This window comes from Rhinopithecus bieti, unplaced genomic scaffold (assembly GCF_001698545.2).
Source record: "Rhinopithecus bieti isolate Rb0 unplaced genomic scaffold, ASM169854v2 scaffold_3912, whole genome shotgun sequence".
In the NCBI taxonomy this organism is placed as follows: Eukaryota; Metazoa; Chordata; class Mammalia; order Primates; family Cercopithecidae; genus Rhinopithecus; species Rhinopithecus bieti.
The window spans coordinates 833,548-855,860 of NW_016804439.1; the positions used below are offsets into that span (position 1 = coordinate 833,548).

At 36.8% G+C, this 22,313-nt stretch overlaps 1 protein-coding gene across 3 annotated transcripts in view; it reads right to left on the reverse strand.

Annotated features, from left to right (window-relative positions):
• Positions 1-22,313, reverse strand: part of LMO7 (LIM domain 7) — a 221,594-nt gene that overhangs the window by 128,304 nt on the left and 70,977 nt on the right. For all 3 annotated transcript variants that reach the window (XM_017868333.1, XM_017868332.1, XM_017868335.1), the window contains exons 2-3: positions 15,996-16,066; positions 2,383-2,452 (exon numbers count right to left, since the gene is read on the reverse strand). In XM_017868333.1, the coding sequence (XP_017723822.1) occupies positions 2,383-2,452; positions 15,996-16,066 (141 nt within the window). The remainder of the gene's footprint in view (positions 1-2,382; positions 2,453-15,995; positions 16,067-22,313) is intronic.

A 22,313-nucleotide genomic window follows, 5' to 3' on the forward strand; every position in this document is an offset into this window, starting at 1 on the left:
AGCCATCCCATTACTGGGGATATACCCAAAGCATTATAAGTCATGCTGCTATAAAGACACATGCACACATATGTTTATTGAGGCACTACTCACAATAGCAAAGACTTGGAATCAACCCAAATGTCCATCAGTGACAGACTGGATTAAGAAAATGTGGCACATATACACCATGGAATACTATGCAGCCATAAAAAAGGATGAGTTCGTGTCCTTTGTAGGCACATGGATGCAGCTGGAAATCAACATTCTCAGCAAACTATCACAAGAACAGAAAACCAAACACCGCATGTTCTCACTCATAGGTGGGAACTGAACAATGAGATCACTTGGACACAGGAAGGGGAGCATCACACACCGGGTCCTATTGTGGGGAGGGGTTGCAGGGGAGGGATAGCATCAGGAGATATACCTAATGTAAATGACAAGTTCATGGGTGCAGCACACCAACATGGCACATGTATACGTATGTAACAAACCTGCATGTTGTGCACATGTACCCTAGAACTTAAAGTACAATGAAAAATAAAAAGAAAAGAAGTAATAAAGATCAGAGCATAACTAAATAAAATAGTGACTAAAAAATGCAAAAGATTAATGAAAAAAATACAAAAAAAAAATTAGCTGGGCGTGGTGGCATGAGCCTCTAGTCCCAGCTACTTGGGAGGCTGAAGCGGGGGAATTGCTTGAACCCAGAAGGTGGAGTTTTCAGGGAGCCGAGATCGCCCCACTGCACTCCAGCCTAGCGACAGAGTAAGACTCCATCTCAAAAAAATTTTAAAAGACTTCAAAACTAAATTTTTTTCATTTTATTCCTTAAATAACAAACCTCTTCTGACTCACTGTATTACCAGTAGAAAATTGTGTGTGTGTGTGTGTGTGTGTGTGTTTGTGTGTACACAGACACACAGAACCCACCAATCTTAGGTATTGTCCCATTTTTGGAAAGGGCTCACAAGCTCCAGGGTCCTACAAACCTCCCCTCTCCTCCTGAAGAGGGGGTAAGTGGGGTGGGACAAATAGAGTCATGGCATGAGAATGATTTTTAGAAAAGTAAAGGATAAAACTTGGGTAGAAATATTTAAATTGTACAGCTCTATGTGTATGTATATATACACACACACACATATATATATATACATAATATTTTTAACCTAACCAAATTTGAAACCAATAAAATTATTAGGTCAGCTGCCTATTAATGATAGATATAGAATGAAGGCAACTTGGTAGGAAGGAAGGAACTAATATTTGAGCCCAGCTGCTCTGGGAATCTTATGTATATTTTATTTTCAAATAAAATTATTAACAATTTTCCATTCCTTCTCTCCTAGACAGATATTTTCTGAGGAACACTCAGCAACTGACACCCCTATCAAGAATTTAATGACATTTTCATAACTTCTGCAAATCCAGAAATGTTGGTATTGCTAACTTTAATTACTCATGCCTTTAACATCTGTAAACACACGAATGGTCAAACAGAAATTTCCTGAATGCATTATAAACAGCATGAATAGTCTAAAAATAGTAAGGTTTGTGTCTACGTTCCAATTATTAGCTATCTTAAACTTCAGAGTTCTCTGAAGTTGATTTAACTTACTTCCATTATTGCGTTGATTTTTAAGGATTTCTAACATTTTAAAAATTATCCATCATTTGTATTTGATTGCAAATTATTTCCACAGACAGAGCCCCACACTATTATTGTCCTCTGAAATGTCTTACCCCATCTGAGTAGCTACCTTGGGACAGTGTGGGGTATATTTTATACACAAAATCCTGATTTGAAAGCTAGAAAGAATCTACAGAACCATCACGCTCATTTTATGGGTAATATTACTGTGGCAAAGAGGAAGACAGAGACTTGTGCAACCTCACACAGGACTTTGGTGGGAAACCTATTACATAAAGTAACAGAGCTAGCAGGCCTTGACTATTTTGGAAATGCACTTAGGGTCTAAGTGCTGGCTGAGGGCAATGCACAAGCATCACATGGCAGAAACATGACAACTGGTGAACATCTCGCAGTCTGAGCCACCATTGTGGTAGCCAGCAAACAGCTCACACAGGGCTGAGCTTCAGAAGAAGGTGACCCTGAGCAAATGCAATTTGTGGAAGAAATAAGCCTAGAATGTAAATATATGAAGTTTGAAGGCACAGAAATCAAAACAAACAATTAAAAAATAAAATAAAAGCCTCCAGGCAAAAGGGAAACAGAAAGGAACTACAGATAAAAGGAAGACATCACCAAACACACTTTGCTTCAACAAAAAAAACATAACCTAATTTCAATGGTAATTGCAGATACAAAAACCTGCCAATGCCACCTCTTTACATTTCAAAGACCAATAAATTTAGTTGTGAAGGTAATTTACTACTTACCAATCCTGCTATTGGTGTAGACAGTCTATTGATCTTCTTAATGACGCCAGGTTTAAGCTTATTAATCAAACTGAAAGTAAACAAATACAGATGCAATTAAAAGATGCCAATATCAGTTTTTTAGCATTCTCAAAAATCACATATATCACTATTCCCTCCCCTCAATGTGTTATACAGAGCCAATAGCCCATCAGAAAGCAAATAACCAAGACATCAAGTCTAGAGACAAAGAAGAGCATCACACACAACGGTGAGCAGTCCTCCGTAGTCTATATCCTTTATGTGCGGACACAGACCCACTTACATATCCAAAACCATCCTTCAAAGAGCTAGTTTCACATTGAAGAGAAGTAATATTTGGTTCTGTTTCAGTTGCCAGTTTAAGAATCTCTTCATTATAATTTGTCTCACTTCACCCAAAGAATACTATTTTCTACTAATAGTTTTCATTGATTGTTTTTCCCAAACTGATCATTTTTACAGTTATCTTCAAAATCATATTATTTTGCCACATTTAAAAGGTTAGGTGGACTTACACAAATAGTCAACTAGTTTTTATTGGTAACTCATTCAAGTCCATAATCGATTGCTTTATTACCACAGCAGAATGACTGGGCAAACATTAAATTAAATGTATCAGAACTCCCCCAAATTAACTAAGTTACCTCAGAATCTAGTATTTTAGATTAAACAGAATCAGTTTAAGTTAATATGAAAGACACGGCAAAGATATCTATGTCTCCATACTCTATAAAAAAGAAACTCAGCTTTGACAACTGAAACTTGGTACAATTTTGCTTCTAAATCTAAATTACTATGAACTTTTTTTATTGATTTAGTTCACTGACACTCTGCCAGGTCGTGTAGAAATTTAATACTATAAAAATGCTTTTCTATTAATGTTAGCTTGGTTAATTAATTGTTAATCACTGTCAGAGAACAGTATCTTGAAACTGATTTTCCTATTCAAAAACCCATACACAAGAAATGATTTTTTATTCTGTAACAGAACTCCAAAAAGAAAGCAAATAAAGAAGAAATCATTAAACATTCTTAATTTACTGGTCTCCTTAGCAAAAAGGGGAAAAAAAAAAAAAAAAAAAAAAAAAATCTGAAACCTGTGGAATGTCACTCCTTCAACATTCCAAAGACTTATATATACACTTGAGTTTGCTGAAAATAAAAAAGACAAAAGTCTTGATTTAATAACCTACAGAATGTTGTTCAATAGGATTCAAAATTACAAAACGGTGGCTATGAAGATCTCATTTTGTGAACAAAAGATGTTTTTCTGTTTTCATGGTTTCTATACACAAAGATTAGACAAGTTAGTTAATATAGCTAATAATACCATTCTCCCAACTCAATTTCCTAGAACAATTATTCCATGATACCTAATTTCTGATTTGTATACAGAAAGCCAAGTAGAAAGCAAAGCTTTCTCCCTTCATGTCCACATGAGCTTTTTCTTAATCACTAGCTGAGAAGCCAGAAATGAATTAAGTTTATAAGAAATAACAATTGCAAATTAATTCTCCTAGTTGTTCCTTATTAACAAGGTATTTCTATATTTCTGTTACTGGTGGCATTCTTGTAATGCATAGAAGAACTAGTAACTGCAGCATTAAGGAATAGGAACATAATTCTGGAAAGTATAAATCAAGAAATTATTTGTAGTTTGTGACCACTAGCTCGGCACTGACTTTCTTACAGTAACTTGTATTTTGAAATTTGATCTTTAAATGACATAAATTAGAGGCCATTATGAGCTGAGGAAACATATAAAATGTCAGGAAAGTCTGGCAGGAGGAAGAGTGTCATAAGTTTCTGCTCCACCTATTTGAGTCACTGGTAACTTTGGCCAGGTCATTCAGTTTACCTGTTTATATCACATATCATTTTTACATTACAGGTTTCATAAGAGAAAGTGTATTTCAAAAAATGCAGTTTCTGAAATTAATAATAGCACAACCTACTCTCAATTGGGTCAGCCAAGGGGAGTAAGAGATACAGGTAAAGGGAATAGAAAAGATAAATGATGTCTCCCAATAATGAGTTAATTAACACTTCCCTCATCAGAAGGTTCAAAGCAATTACTTAGAAGTGACAGACACACAATGGATTAGCATTCCTTTTCCACCCTAAACCTTCAAGTACATGTGCAAACACGGAAATAAGCTGAGGAAAAAACAATACTCTGAATAACACACAAACTAGCCTCTAAAAAGTTGAGTCACTAAAGGAAAATGCTGTTTTCTTTTGTTAGTAGTTACAATTCTAAGGACTACAAGATGGAGAAAAGACATATATAGTCTTGGCAAATGCTGAACACCCAATTAAATTTTGAATCATCAAAAATTATTTTCACATAAAATTAAAGGACAGCCTTTTAGAGTATTTCTTCTAAGGAGGAAAACATGGGTCTCATAAAATCTAAACTGTGAAACTTAAGTCTGCCTAGAGGAATGGGGCACAGCCTTATGTCAAATCAAAAACAGGTGTCACCTATGGAAATACTCTCTTCTACAAATAGAACTTCTTTGCCTAATAAGCGTTCTTCAATCACACAGATGGAATTCCTAAGGTAACACTGGCTTCAGGTAACTGATTCTATTCAAGATTCAGATAACATAATAACCTTCCAGATACCTCTATGTACTAGGACCTAAAATCATTCAAGGAGCCATTTTATCAGCCTGTATCCCCTTGTTCCATCCCTCTAGCCCTAGGTAGAATTCTCTCTCTCTTCCCCCAAGCCTTTCCTTAGGCCAGAGCCTAAACCTGGTTATATGCTTGGTTAGTGCATCAGAGGGCTTGCTCTTTTGGTAGGATTAAAACCAGAAGGAAGCACCTAGTAATCTGACACCTCCCAAGTCAGAGCACTCACAGGTAAGGCCAGCAATTTCTCTCCTTCTCCCTCAGCTCATCCCTTGCTAGGATCTGAATGTTCGCATTCCTCCCAAAACTCATACCTTGAAATCCGAACCCTGAAAGTAACAGTATTAGGAGGTGGAGCCCCTGGGAGGTAATTAGGTCATAAGAGTAGAACCCTCATGAGTGGGATTAGGTCCCTCATAAAAGAGGCTCCTGAAAGTTGCCTTGCCCCTTCCACCACAAGAGGTTACAGTGAGAAGTCTGTCTATGAAGGAAGCAGGTCCTCACTATATGCCAAATATGCCAGTGTCTTGATCTTAGGCTTCCCAGCCTCCAGAACTGTGATAAACAAATTTCTATTGTTTATAAACTACCCAATTTATGGTATCTTGATGTAGCAGTAGCCCAAACAGACTAAGACATCTCTCAAGTTGCCTTCTCCCTTTTCTTCTTACTCCTCTCCCTCACCCTCAAAAAAACTGTCCACTCCCTTCAAAGGAGTTGCACGACGACAGCTAATAGAGAGCTGGCTCTGTTCAAAAGCCTTGTCAGTGAATATAACCCACTTTAAACATAACTCAGAGAGGAAATTCAGAAAACTATACATAAAGCTCAATATAATGTCTGGCTCAGTTATAAAAGCTTTAGTGAGAACTAGAATTTGATGCTCTATTTCTAATAGTGTCCAGAAACTAGTTCTAAATGCCCAATCTCATTTTTCCCTTTATCAGAAAGCTTTTCAGTTGAGGTACAAAATTTATGGACACCTTTTGAGCTCCTATTTCCAAAGATTTTCACAATGAACAAGGAAGATGACATGGAACAACATATCAATACACTGAATGGACTTTTTAACCTGCGAATTATTTTATTAGTCATTCACGCATACATATTTCTAATATCTTTCTGTCACGTGCATTTTCTAAATATATATCCTCACATTATCAAACTTGTATAGTAATAAATTTTTGAAGATATAATAAAAGTATTACATGTTGTTCACAAATTGAAGAGCAATGTCTTTTTTTTTATTTTGGCAGATTTTGGGGGAACAGGTGGTGTTTAGTTATGTGAATAAATTCTTCAGTAGTGATTTCTAAGATTTTGGTGTACTCATTACTTGAGGAGTGTACACTGTATGCAATGTGTAGTCTTTCATCCCTCACCACTTCCCACTCTTTCCCCCAAGTCCCCAAAGTCTAATGTATCATTCTTATGCCTTTGCATCCTCATAGCTTAGCTCCCACTTATGAGTGAGAACATATGATGTTTGGTTTTTCATTCCTGAGTTGCTTCACTTAGAATAATGGTCTCTCATTCCGTCCAGGTTGCTACAAATGCCATTTTGTTCCTTCTTATGACTGAGTAGTATTCCAAGGTATATGTATATATACACCACATTTTCTTTACCCACTCATTGATTGATGGGCATTTGGGCTGGTTCCATATTCTTGCAATTGCAAATTGTGCTACTACAAACATGGGTGTGCAAGTATCTTTTTCATATAATGACTTATTTTCCTCTGGTAGATACCTAGTAATGGTAGATCTACTTTTAGTTCTTTAAGGAATTTCCACACTGTTTTCCATGGTGGCTGTACTAGTTTACATTCCCACCAGCAGTGTAAAACTGTTCCCTTTTCACTGCATCCACAACAATTCTTTTTTTATTTTTTGATTATGGTCACTCTTGCAGGAGTGAGGTGGCATTACATTGTGGTTTTGATTTGCATTTCCCTGATTATTAGTGATGTTGCCTTATTTTTCTGTATGCTTTTTAGCCATTTGTGTATCTTCTTTTGAGAACTGTCTATTTATGTCCTTAGCCCACTTCTGATGGGATTGTTATTTTCTTGCTGACTTATTTGAGCTCCTTGTAGATTATAGATATCAGTCCTTTGTCAGATGTATAGATTGTGAAGATTTTCTCTCACTCTGTGGGTTGTCTGGTTACTCTGCTGATTATTTCTTTTGCTGTGCAGAAGTTTTGTTTTTTTTTTTTTTAAATTTAATTAAGTCCCATCTATTTATCTTTGTTCGATTTGCTTTTGGGTTCTTGGTAATGAAGTCTTTACCTAAGCCAATGTCTAGAAGGGTTTTTTCAATGTTATCTTCCAGAATCTTTACGGTCTCAGGACTTAGATTTAAGTATTTGATCCATTTTGGGTTGATTTTTGTATAAGGTGAGAGATGAGGATCCAATTTCATTCTTCTACATGTGGCTTCCAATTGTCCCAGCACCATTTGTTGAATAGGGTGTCCTTTCCCCACTTTATGTTTTTGTTTGCTTTGTGGAAGAGCAGTTGGCTGTAAGCACTTGGCTTTATTTCTGGGTTCTCTATTTTGTTCTATTGGTCTATGTGCCTATCTTAAACAATGATTTTTGTTTTATCCACTATATGGTATTAATGCATTTGCTTGCTTTTCCTCTAAACACAAATTGTGCTTATTAAGCATTTTAATGTGCACTAAATATGGCAATGTGCTGGGATCAGCAGCAGAGCAATCAGACAGTCCAGCTACTAGAGGCACAGACAACCCTCTCCCTTTCCAAACAGCATCGCCTAGCACTTAGCAAAAAAACCTGGCATTTCATAGGTGCTTTACAAATATTTACTAAAATCCACTGCCCAGTTTTTAATGCAGAAATATTTCTGTGAAATATGAAACAAATCATTCAAAATCTCTATCTTCTTTATAAAGAAATTTTTAAACATTTTACCTCTGCTTTCAAATGCTAGAAATTTTTTGCTTTTACCAACAACACCCCTCCCTAGTATTTTTTTGTTTCCAGAGAAGTCAAACTTTGATATTCTCCATTTATTGTCAACATTGATCAAAAGAGTGAACTATCAGACATATTAACTTGGACTGGTTATCTTAATTAAGTAAATGCCTTACTAAAATTTTATTAACTTTTATTTAAATTCATAAGCTGCAATATTTTAAAATAAGTAATCGTATTTCCATGGGTAAAATAACCAGCATATATAATTTAAAAGTCCAAAAGCATCCAATATAAATATTTATGATCACTCTAATCTTTTCAAAGATTGCTAGTAAAATTGATGTAAGTTTAATTCCTAGAATTTCTATGGTAGTAATTTTGAATACTGCTGAATTACCTACAATACACCATAAAAGTTAACAGTAAATGCTAAGATGGGAAAGTGTGTGGAACCGCAATGTCAATACTAATATTTATAGTCACCACTTTCTTATGATGGAACTTTATCATATAGCCTCACCATTCTGCTTGAAGCATACTGAAGTAAGTCTAGCAAAGCTTGAGTAGTCTCAGGGCAGATACCTCTTATTCTGAGACCTTCAATAATTACAGCACTAATGGATTTCACTGAGCAGTAGAAAATTTCCCAATGTCACATCAAAGGCAAACGGCGTCTAGACACAAACCTTACACCCTTCACAACAATGAACTCAAAGTAGATCACAGACCTAAATATAAAACCAAAAGCTATTAAAACTCCTAGAAGAAAAGATAGGGGAAGTCTAGAGACTTTAGGTCTGACAGTGACTTTTAGATATGACACAAAAGCACAATTCATAAAAGAAAGAATTGACACACTGGACTTCATTAAAATTAAAATACCTGCTTTGTGAAAGACATTGTCAAGGGAATAAAAAGACAAGCCACAGACTGAGAGAAAATATTTGTAAAAGACATATCTGAAAAGGGACTCTTATCTAAAATATACAAGGAACTCTTAAAAGGTCAACAATAAGAAAATCTGATTTAAAAATGGGCCAAAGACCTTAACAGACACCTCACTAAGGAAGACACGTAGATGACAATCATATGAAAAGATGCTCCACATCATATGTTAACAGCAAATTAAAATAATGATATACCACTACACATTTATTAGAATGGTCAAAATTCAGAACACGGACAACACCAAATTCTGACAAGGACGTGGATCAACAAAAACTCTCATTCTCTGCTGGTAGAAATGCAAAATGGGACAGAGATTTTGAAAGGGTCTGGCAGTTTCTTACAAAACTAAGTATACTCTTACCATATGATGCTGCAATCGTGTTCCTTGGTATTTACCAAAAGAAGCTAAAAATTTACATTTACACAAAAAATTGCACACGGATGGTATTAGTCCATTCTCACACTGCTATTAAGAACTACTTGAGACTAGATAATTTATGAAGAAAATAGGTTTAATTAACTCACAATTCCCCAGGCTTAACAGGAGGCATGACTGGGAGGCCTCAGGAAATTTACAATCATGGCGGAAGGCAAAGGGGAAGCAAGCGGGTCTTACTGTGGCAGAGAAAGAGAGACAGCAAGTGAAGGGGGAAGTGCCACCCACTTTTAAAACATCAGGTCTCCAGAGAACTCACTCACTATCATGAGAACAGCATGGGGGAAACCCGCCCCCATGATCTAATCACCTCCAACCAGGTCCCTCCCCCAACACTGGGAATTACAATTTGACATGAGATTTGGATGGGACACAGGGCCAAACATCATGGATGTTTATAGCAGTTTTATTCATAATTGTCAAAACTGGGAAGCAACCAAGATGGCCTTCATTTGATGAATGAATAAACAAACTGTGGAACCTCCAGACAGCAGAATGTTATTCAGCACAGAAGAGACATAAGCTGGCCGGGTGCAGTGGCTCATGCCTGTAATCCCAGCACTTTGGGAGGCTGAGGGGGGCAGATCACTTGAGGTCAGGATTTCGAGACCAGCCTGGCCAACATGGTGAAACCCCGTCTCTACTAAAAATACAAAAATTAGCTGGGCGTGGTGGTGCCTGCCTGTAGTCCCAGCCACTTGAGAGGCTGAGGCAGGAGAATCACTTGAACCCGGGAGGCGGAGGTTGTGGAGAGCAGAGATCGCACCATTGCACTCCAGCCTGGGGGACAAGAGCCAGACTTCATCTCAAAAAAAAAAAAAAAAAAAAAAAAAAAAAAAAAAAAAAAAAAAAAAAAAAAAAAAAAAAAAAAAAAAAAAAAAAAAAAAAAAAAAAAAAAAAAAAAAAAAAAAAAGAGAGAGAGAGAGAGACATGAACTATCAAACCATAAAAAGATATGGAAGAAAGTGCATATTACTCAGTTAAAGAAGCCAATCTGAAAAGGCTACACACTGTATGATTCCAACTATGTGACATTCTGGAAAAGGCAAAACCATACAGACAGTAAAGATCAGTGGTTGCCAGGGGTTACAGGTAAGGGAGGGATGAACAGGAGGAGCACCGAGGATTTCTACAGCAGTGAAACAATTCTGGATGATACTATAATGATGGGTACATGTCATTATATATTTGTCCAAAACCACAGAACGTACAACACCTAGAATGAACTGTAATGTAAACGATAGACTCTGGGTGGTGATGATGTGTCAATGTAGGTCCATCATTTGTAACCAATGTACCCCTCTGATGGGGGATGTTGATAATAGGGGAGGCTGTGCATGAGTGGGGTCATGGAGAATATGGGATCTTTCTGTACCTTTCACTCAGTTTTTCTGTGAACTCAAAACTGTTTGTTTAAAAAGTCTTCAAAACAAAACAACAGAAAGCAAAAGGAATCTAACGGGGGGATCTGGCTTCCTGTACTATTTAACTATGAAGTAACGTTACTAAATTCCTCTCAATCCCTCAAGTAAATGAGAGTGATATTATTAGTCTCCCTCTAGGATTTCAACCCTCAACTTTGAGGCCACAATATTTAAAAACTGCTGCAAAACTTCAAATGAGTCCTTAGAGTGTGTCTACCATAACTGAAGTGAATTTTTAAGTTGATGTTTGCCAAGCTGACTTTCATCTTGATATACTCTTTCTTTGAAACAAAAAATCGTGTTTTTGCTAGATATAGATATTACATCACAGGTGAAATGAATCATGATGCTTAAAAAGAAGGCATGTAAATGCCAACCATAAAATACTGCCATTAAGTGAAAACAGATTAAAATTTTATATTCATTTTATGAACTTGAACCCTTGCACCATTGTTTGCCTATTGCTGGGCTATCATGTAACATGGAAACTTCAAAGCTTATATTACTTGAAAATGAAGAAATACAGTTTTCACTGAATTTCAAAAGGCTATAAAAACAGATCAGGGTCAATAAATAGTGTTGGCATGCTGGAACGCTGTATGTAAGCAACTGTCCTCCTCAGGAAATTCAAAACCACAAACACCTCTAAGAAGAAAAGCCTTTCCCACTAAATGAAAGCCTCTGGGCTTCCCATGGAGCAGTGCATGGAAGCCCCAGGGGGCCTACCCATGTCACCAGCACTGTATGTATGGGTGGAGATCTCCAGCTCCAACAAAAAATAGAGCTCTCTTGGCTGGAATGACAAAGTGACAAAGTTCTCTATCTTACCCAATGACTTAAAATGATCATCTGAGTGTCCCACAGCAAACAGTCATATTTGTAAAAATAAAAAAATATATTTTTCTATTGAATATGTATATCTATATATCTTTAATAAACTATTACAGTATTTTTAGGCAGATAGTGTTGTGGTCACATGGCTGATACAAATAGAAACACCGATAGGGGTGAATATCTTGCTCCTGTCTTTCCAAGCTACAAGAAAGGGAAAAGAAGACCTGGTGACAGTTAGAGTTTTGTTTTGTTTGTTAGTTAGAGACAGAGTCTTGCTGTCATCCAGGCTGGAGTGCAGTGGTACAATTTTGGCTCACTGCAAGCTCCACCTCCCAGGTTCACGACATTCTCCTGCCTCAACCTCCCAAGTAGCTGGGACTACAGGCGCCCGCCACCACGCCCAGCTAATTTTTTGTATGTTTAGTAAAGACGGGGTTTCACCATGTTAGCCAGAATGGTCTCAATCTCCTGACCTCATGATCCGCCTGCCTTGGCCTCCCAGAGTTCACGGATTACAGGAGTGAGCCATGGCACCTGGCCAGGAAGAGTGTTCTTACTGTGAGTCATGTGTTCAAAAAGGCATAAACTTCTGATGCATGGCTGACTGTGGCAGAGACTTGGGATCATTCCAGGGATGGGAGGTACAGACTGACTAACCAGTGACACACCCAATCAGACTATCGTCAAGCAAATCTTCTTCATCAGAGAGAAAAAAAAGAGTGTTTTCATTTGAATATTTCTAAGATTGTCATCATAAGATGAGTAACTGGGAAATTACTGATATCATTAGCTGTTTATGTCTCAACCGAATATGTTTAGAAAAGAGGAATAATTCTGCTAGAACCCAGAGCAAAACAAGATCATGGACACTGATCAAGTGATACATCTTTCATATTTTTAAAATATATATAATAAGGCAGTCTACATGAGCACTAAGAAATACTGAAGAAAGACAGATTAATGAACACTACTAATAAAATTCATAGCACATTATAACAAGGAGCTAAAATCACCTTATCAACACTTGTCAACCCTTTTATTAATTAGAAAAGCAAAAATATCAGACAGTGTTCCCATCTCACTGTTTAGTAAAACCAAGAGAGACTACAGTCATAGACTTTCATCAAGAGAGTATTCTTTATCCCCCAACTCACTAGATGCCACAGTCAAACTAAACGACACTAAAATGACTAATATGAAGATACTAACTGCAATAGTCAATCAGATTAAAAGGCAATGAACACACATAACTATCCTCATTACCCAAATGAACAACCTGTCTGAAACCACTGTGCACGGTTTATCCCCACTTTAGACTATCTGAAATGTCAGTACACTTCCAGTTGCGTGAAAGCGATAATAAGCTGTTCGAACTTTTGACTTTGATATTTCAGAACACCAGTTCAAAAGAAAAGAGTACCACTAACGGGTTTTTTAAAAACTGCTGAGATTACTGGATTAAATATTAAGAAAACTATTTAATGGTAGCAATGAATGAGAATGCCTAGAGGTTTCTAACAGGCAACAAGCAGAACTTGTATGTCACAAGAAATATGATTCTGGCAGTGAGCCAGACAGAAGTCAGTCTTTTCCTGTACGAAAATGAATTCAGGTTTTAAAAATATCCTAATCATATTTCAGCTAAAACTTGGGATCTCTAGTGGGTAAAATATCCTCAAAGACAGATAGCTTACTATATTTACCATTAATTAAAAAGTCAGGGCTTGTAATACCAGACCTCTGAACAGCTGACTTTGTTTTCCTCTCAGGCATTATATATAACGCAGGTGGATGTAGCCACAAACAGCAGTGCCTGCTTAATCATTTCAGAGTGCAACCAGCCAGGCTTTCCTCAGTTACAGGTTTCATACTAAATATAGTTATCTGGACTTTTTATTCATTAACGCCACAGCTTTTAGATGAATGTGTCGTCATTAACCAATGGCTATAAACAATGTGATTCACAATTTACAGAAATATTTTTAATAAAAATATTATGCAGTACTTTGGTGTCCCACAGTAAATTACAATTGCTGATTACCATGGCTTCAGATTTACTGAAGCTACTTTTTTAAAGAATAGTGGGTACTAAGAGATTGATTAGACTTATGTGGCAATGCACAAAACTCCAAACTGGTGTTATTCCAATTAGAAAACAGTATTAGAATGAGCTTTGGAAGTCTGAGAATTAAAGTGACTTTTTAAAAAACTAATATATCTCTAAACATTCATCCAAATGTTTGCTATTGCCATTAAGGTAGAAATTACGTATTTCTTCTAGCCTGTACTGCCTGTGCTCACAATAGTTTTTCATCAACTCTGAATATCCTCCCTAGTCACACTACGCTGATCTTTTCAGGCTCGGTATAGCTTTTGGAAATCACTTCCAATCATTCAGAGCCCAGGCTGGTGCATAAGGTGCATTTTAAGTCAAAACCTGGGTGTCACTATCAAACATGTTTAATGACCTATTTGTGGGGTCAATGCCCCAAAAGTGGGACCCCTAAAATATTATGGGCAATAGTTCATTACTGGAATTATATAACCTACAAAGTTACTTCTTTGAAAAGATCATATATTTGAGATATATGCTTTTGTAAATCTAGAAAGATTCCGTGCTTCATAGACACACTTCCTTGTAGGCACAAACCCACCCAATTCCTATTCAGACTTGTGGGGTGTACGGTTGATGGCTTTTTTTTTTATTGCAAACATTTAAATAACAACTAAAGTAGTTTGCAGGTCACATAGCTCTTTCTAACAGGCATTGTTTACCCTCCATCTTCTAAACATTACTAGAATATATTTAAATCATACAGTTTTCAGATTAAGATAAAATAACTTCCCTTTAGTGACCAGTTGGGCTATGTGGTCTACTTAAATTAGTTTAAACACTATTTGACTCATTGTCAAACTAACTGAAACATTATTCACGTTCCAATGAATGTGACATTGGAAGATCACAAGAAACACACTTTAAACTTTATTCCTGGCCCTTATGCACATGTCTGTCCTATACATGTCACCTATACATTAGGGGAAACCACATGAAATTGACACTTCTGTAGGTCACCAATGGTTAAATATCAGCAACTTCATATGGAACAACTTAATAATATCACCCTAACACAAAGAAGTTTGAACACCTGCCAACAGAGCTGACAAGACAGAGACTGTTATTTACATGCCCATCATCTAGCAACAACTTATACATATACAAAGTTTGATAGTTTATAAAAACCTTAAAATATATATTGTTGAACTCAGCAACTCTGTGAATTAGGCACATCAGGTACCTTGATCTCCACTTTACAGATGAGAAAATAAGGCTCAAATGTTAAGTCACTTGGTCAAATGTTCAAAGATGTGAAGTCACTTATTCAAAGGTCCAAAAGCAATGGAGTGAGAAATCTAACCTAGGCCCTTTGACTCCAGACCTTTTGCTGCAAACAACTCCTTCAAAAGGATAATCAAAATCTCTAAGTACTAGTGCATACACTCTCACTGCCTACATGTGGACAGATAGCACAAACACTTGTGCGATAAGTGTCTAGATTGAAATAATTAAGTGCTTTCAAAAATGTGGGTGAGTATTCAAGTACATTCTTAGAATTTATTTGCTCGCTTCTGCAACCTCTACCTTCACTCAGGATTTCATCCTTATGCCTCACAGGCCTGCCTCTCCCTTATTCCCAAAGGTCACATACTTGGCTAACTGTACTATGCATCCATTGGGGAGCAAAATATTGCACTACACATACAATGCAGGCCTTATACCATCAACCATGGTACTAGCCTCTTTTACTTCTTTGTAAGCGAAGTCTGGGGTGTTGTTCTCAATGGTATCTTCATTGAATGAATGGTCCATAACTCAAACTGATTTTGGTAATGTAATGACTACTCCACTTAAAGCTGAAAAGAAAAATCTACCACTCCAATCATCGTGATTTATTGATGAAGCAAAGATTTTGTGTATTAACTTCTAAACCAGGCAATTCTACCCATTAGAATATTCAGACTAACAGATTGATGGTAAAATGTCATAAGGCTTCCTTCTCAATCACCCACCCCCTACTGGTCCACCATGCAATAGAATCTTTCTTGTTTACTAATTAAAAATAATATATATTTTACCAGTGCTGTCTTTAGACACAGAGACTGATAACCCCTTCTTCCTACTGTCTTGTACTGTGAGGTATCAATTTGCAGGGATCAAATCTCACCAGTGACCAAGAACACACATCTGTGACTACGGTGGCCATGGGAGAAGACAAACACCTCATCACACACACACACACACACACACACACACACACACACACACACATCTTTGCTTTTGAATTATTTTTTAAATACTTTAAATACTTACTCACACAGCAGAACACCGTTTTCTAGAGAGGCTCGAAAATCTTTTGTTTCAAAATTCTTCTCTGTCACTGCCTGAAAGACAGGTTTGGGTGTTAATTTTCTCTTAAGCAGGGATAACACACAAGTCAAATTCAGTATTAGATTAATTAATATGCATTTAATGTTATACTTGAAGGATTTGCATATATAGATTGTTATATCCTATAATCTGTTCCTTATAGTAATATGTACTGTTTGTTTTATGTTACAAAGAGATAGTTTAACCATTTTAGTATGACAAATATATGCAGGAACAAATCACAATGAGTGTTTTTGGTAATATAATCATTTTATTGGATGATACATGAAAGTTAAGAGCTAAACTAAATTTTCAACATATTTTATATATTTTTTAAAAACCTATGGGTGATCTATTCTAATAAGAGTGAATAAAAACAGTTTAAGACAGAAACTCAAAATACCAACTACACTGAATACACAAATCTTTCATTTCAATTCCATCTTTATATTCCTTAAATTTCATTACAAAGCAAAACAGCAGAAGGCATGACACTTCTTGAAATTATTTATGAAATTGTCCTAATTGATGTAAAGAACCATTTATTGAAATATCCTAGGGAGAAGACTATTAAATCCTGGGCGCAGAGAACAAATAGAAAGCAAGGTGAGATGGTGAATATTTTAAACAGACAATTCCCAACTTAAGGAATTACAGAGGAACAGGCACCTGCAGTTACCACCACCAATAGTGTTGGTGAAAACTTTAGGAAAATATCTAGATTCTCTCTCTAAAGCGGGAGGTGGTTGGGATAGAAAAGGGGATTCCACAAGGGAAATAGTAGCAGAGAAAATGAAGGTCACAGTGGGGAACAGCTGCTCTAAGTACAACCCTTGGGACTGAGTCCCAGCTCGAGCGGAGGGCAGGGACCAACGGCAGTGACATCAGCTGTCCTGGAGATGCAGCCACCACCTAAGAGCAGGAGTAGTCCTTGCCCCACCTGCCACTTCAGAAAGAAATACATTTCTGATATCCTGAACTGGAAAGTCACCAATCTTAAATCCCAGGTTGGCTCCAGGGCTCAATGAAGGGATCTTTACCACCATCCGCTAGCTGACCTCACTGCTGCCAGCTTCACAGTCCCCCTAAAATCCCTGTGTGTCTTCATTCTGCATCTCTCCACAGTACCCAACATTGCTGCAGCTAGACATGATATCTGTTAACTGACAAAATAATGGTTGTGTTTCTCAGAAGTTGGTCTATACATTTGGACAGGAGCCTGGGCCAGGAGGCAACAGGAAGAGGTAGATCCTTCTTGTACTTGGCATTAATCTACAGAAGGGCTGCACTGATGCTTTACTTAAACAAAGGCTGAGTGTCTGTTACAGGCACTACCTGAATGCTGGATAGGAATTTACCGGAAAAAAAAAATGTTTTAAAGGCAGGCAGCTCTTCCCTCAAGGAGTCCACAGCCTCATAAGAAAAACATAATGTTTAGGCCGGGCGCGGTGGCTCACGCCTGTAATCCCAGCACTTTGGGAGGCTGAGGTGGGCGGATCACAAGGTCAGGAGATCGAGACCATCCTGGCTAACACGGTGAAACCCAATCTCTGCTAAAAATACAAAAAATTCGGCAGGCGTGGTGGCGGGCGCCTGTGGTCCCAGCTACCCTGGATGCTGAGGCAGGAGAATGGCGTGAACCCAGGAGGCGGAGCTTGCAGTGAGCCGAGATGGGGCGACTGCACTCCAGCCTGGGTGACAGAGCGAGACTCCATGTCAAAGAAATAAAAAATAAAAATAAATAAATAAATAAACAAGAAAAACACAATGTTTAAAGCACAGTTAAACAAAGAGAATGACACATTCTTCTGAAAATAACTCTGAGAGGACCCTGGATTATCCCACCAACCTGTGCAACACAAACTATTTTGAATTTTCCCCAAATTGTTCCAAAACAAACTCAAGGGGAGTGCAGATCTCAGCTACAGAAAACGTCGTAACATGTCATTCATCTGGAAACTCCCATGCAAAGCCAAAAAGCATGAAATAGGCCCAGAAACATCCAACACAGATGTTAAAACCCATTTTCTCTAGTCATAGCAAAGCCCCTCAGAGCCACTGACACTTACTACAATCTGACAATTATATTCCCAAATCAATATAGATTCAAAGCAGTGATTTAGAAGAACGAAAGGCTGTGTCCTGCAGACATTGGATAGCAGTGAAGAATGACAGTCAACAGCAATGAAAGGGCCAATCAAGAGGGCAGCGTGTAGCAAGTGGCAAAATGGAAAAAAAAAGAACTGAAGTCTGACCAAAACAAAGTAAGTTCAAATTCCACATTCACTACCTAATAACTGTGTGATCTTAAGCAAGTTACATAACCTCTCTGCACTCCAATCTGCTCATCTGAAGCAGGGAAAATATCACCTGCTTATTAGTTTGTAGTGGCTGAAATGTGCAATCAAGTTCTTGAGGGTGGTTAAACAGCACATGCCAAACCTCCTTACATGCATTGACCCTGAAGTTACAACTCTGACAATACTCCAGTAATTAATCCTCAGAAACACACCTCCGCATCATATAGACATGGCTGAGTTAGTTATATTTAGAATATCCTTTAACAAAGTGGGAAAAATGGAATATTCAAAGCTATTCAGAAAACCCAACTATCCATAATGGTTCATCTCCCCCAAAAAGACAACAGAAAGGCCAGATCATGTGTAGTAGACTTCAGATCCCCTCATATATCCAAATATTGATGTACTCTTGTACTTATATACTTTCCAAAATGTAAATAATGATGATAAAAGACAAGATTCCATTTGCACAGTATTTATATTTTTTTAAAAGACAATATAAAAACTAAATGAAGGTTTTAAATAACAGCTTATATTTTGAGGACATGGCAATCTGGCATGCCCTGTACACTACTGAAGGTAAGATAAAATGATACCACAATTCTAGAAGGTAATTTGTGATATGTATCAGAAGTCTTAAATATGCATATTCTCCCAGGTGCAGGATCTAGGAATTTATACTAGGACAACAGGACAAGCACACAGAACAGAACTGTTTCACAGCATTCTGTAGAATAAATAGCAACAATTACAAATACCCTGAATGCCCAGCAATAAGAAATTGATTACATTATGATATAGCCATAAAACAGAAAATGACACGAAATTGAAATTCATGTCACAAAAGTGGATGTATTACTTGTAAAGAATACTTCTTATTTAAAAAGCAATTTATGAAAAATACGTGGAGTATAATCCCACTTTCTGTAACTCTCTAAGAATGTATCACACGTAAACATGGAATAAATATACTAACAGTAATTATTTCTAAGTTGTAGAATTACACTTATTTTAATATTAATTTTGTTTATATTCTTTAAAGACTACAGGTGTTTATATATAAATTTATAAAAATAAATTTATAAAAAATAAAATTTTACTATAAAAAAAATTTTATTTATATAAAAGACACATTCAAAATAACGTCAAACCAATAGATTTAGCGTCAGTTTACTAAATCTCCTGTACCTAAAGGAACAAGAATAGAAGAAGCTGCACACCAGTTTTTGTCCTAGGTATTTTTCTCATCTATCTTGCAATCCACATATCCTTAAATTTAATACCTATTATTGTCCATCTTCACCAGGATTGAAATTCGAGGCTCAGAACATTTAACCTTTCTAGAAAGTTACAGAACCACTCACATGAAACAGACACCAAAAACCAACAGCATTTTATAAGTACTCAGTAAAAGAGTAACTCAACTACGTTAGACTCTAAAGTATTTATAGGCTAAGAAAATAAATTATCTTCAATCTATTTAGAAATTTTAAATTAGGGTATTTTACCATATAATACACCTTCAAAATAATCCTCCTCTGTTAAGGGTATAGAAGGTAGATCAGTAAATAAAATGTTCAATTAATCTTTTATCCAATTTTCCTGGATACAAAGATGTGTTAACACATAATGACCATGTGTGTGTATGGGTGTAGGTGAGAGAGAGAAAGAGAATAAAAATATAATACTCTAAACTTCAGTATAAGAAAAATTCTCTTTAAATGTTTTACCAGTTTTGTGGGCATTTTCATGAACATTATAAAACATTCGTACTGCACATACTAGCTACTCCAACCTCAATAAGTCGAAAAATCTAATTAAGTTTTTAATTAGCAACTCTTATACCATACAATTGTAAACTCACTAAGACTCCCTCTAAAACAAAACAAAAATTTTTATGAGTTTAAAACCAAAAGAAGAAAGCACAATTTTACAGCAGGACTATTAGGTCTACAGAGGCTGCCTCAGCTACTTACCTTAAGTCACAACATGATGTCAATGGTGGCCTGTTGAGGCCAAGTAGGGGCTCTGGAACTAGGATGCCTGAGTTTAAAGTCCTGCTCTGCCACTTTCTACCTGCAATTCTGAACAAGCTATGTAACATCTTAGTTATCCCATGTGTGAAATGGAGATGTACCTATCTCACAGGGTTATGGTGAGGATTAAATGAGATAATACGCATGAAACACTTAGCACTTGCCTGACTCAAGAGAAGCACTCACAAATGCTAGCTGTTATTATCACCTGTTACTATCCATCTGTAGACTGAAAGTAAGAAGCTGCATCTTAGCAGACAAATGTCTGTTTTGCCAGATGCAACATCTTTTATTTAAAGGAAGAAATTGAGTTATCAAATTATTTTCTGTGTTCTGACAACATTGCAAAAAGTATAAATCTACAAACCATCTCAAAACACAGTGAAAGTAGGTCATTTAAAAATAAGAATAAATCACACTTTAAATGTGAATTCATTCTTATGTTGAGAATTCCGTATTCTGAAAGAAATTAATGTATTTTAAAAGAACTATTTATCTAGTAGTTCTAATCTAACAATTACTCATTCAGTTTTTCTATAATTTTGAAACTTACTCATTAGCAAGTTATTTAAGGTGTGACACGTTTCACGTAATGCTGCTGTGATTCATAGAAACCACATAAATAGAGACCACGTGTTTCCCACTTATCAAAAGTCAACACAAACAGGAGTGATGACTATGTCGTCAAACAGCCACACCCTGCCTTCTATACAATTTTTTCTTCTCTTTCTTGTTTGTCCCTTTCCATATTTTCCTAAGGCAGTTAAATAAAATCATCCCCACCTAAAATAATCTGAGGAGATACACGTTAGGAGAGAACGACTGAGGTTTAATCCTGGACCTATCTCACACGACACACTTCTAAATCACCACTCAGTCCCTTAATTTTAAAAGGGAAATTAATATTTGTCCTATCTACTTCACAGTACACAAGTGACTTGTGAAGACATTTCGACTCCTCTGGGAAAAAAGGCTACATATCCCAGTGTAGGCTCGTGCTTCCAGCCACCCTGTGGCAAAGAAGCTAGGAAGTGACTGGGCCAAGTGCGAGGCTGTTGGGGCTTCCTCTGAGGTTGTAATTAGCCTACCCGAGCATATGAAGGGCGGAGCAGCCTCCCGAGGGCATATTCCACACAAACACCTCTGCCAAACCTGTCTTACCACCTGTGGCCTCCGAAGAAGCCCTTGGTAGGAAGTTATTAAAAAGCAGTTTCTATGGAAGAAAATATCGATCAGATAAATATTAAGGCAATAATTGCCAAGTGTATAAATTTCAAGAAACACCATTTCTTTTGCTATGAGGTATATTCATTTCCTAAACAAATGGGAATTACCTTCACACCCTTTACAGTTTTGTTTATGGTTTTATTTTAATCCTCTTGCTTGATAAGATTTCTCGCCAATGTAAGCAACAAGTTTCCCCAAAGCTCTATCGCTCAGTTCCAGTTCTGAGTGCATAATCCACATGACTTAAATCCCAAACATTCTGGGAGCTTCTTGAAGACCACTTCATACCAGACTTGTTATCAGCAAAATGCTCGCACTATGAGCCAGTAGGCACTTCTCTCCTTTAACTTTTTCCATTTCTGTTAAGCAGCCATTTAAAAGGCGCCTAGAATCCCAAAAGCACTCTCCACCATATTTGTGTGCAAACTACTGTGCAAAAAGAAAAACATTGTTTGAGCTTGTATTCAAAGCTGGAGAAAGGTGTTTGCTGACAAAAATTAGGCTCTGAGCTTCAACTGGGCTCACAGTTGATTTCAAATTAAGTTACTTACTAATGGACAGATCAGCTACTAGGTCATAATACTTAAGATACAAACCATCATTACACCAATCATTTCAACATTAGTAATGAGAAACAAAAAAATCCCAGCAAACATTAACATTAGAAACCACTGTGGTACGGACAAACCACATCATAA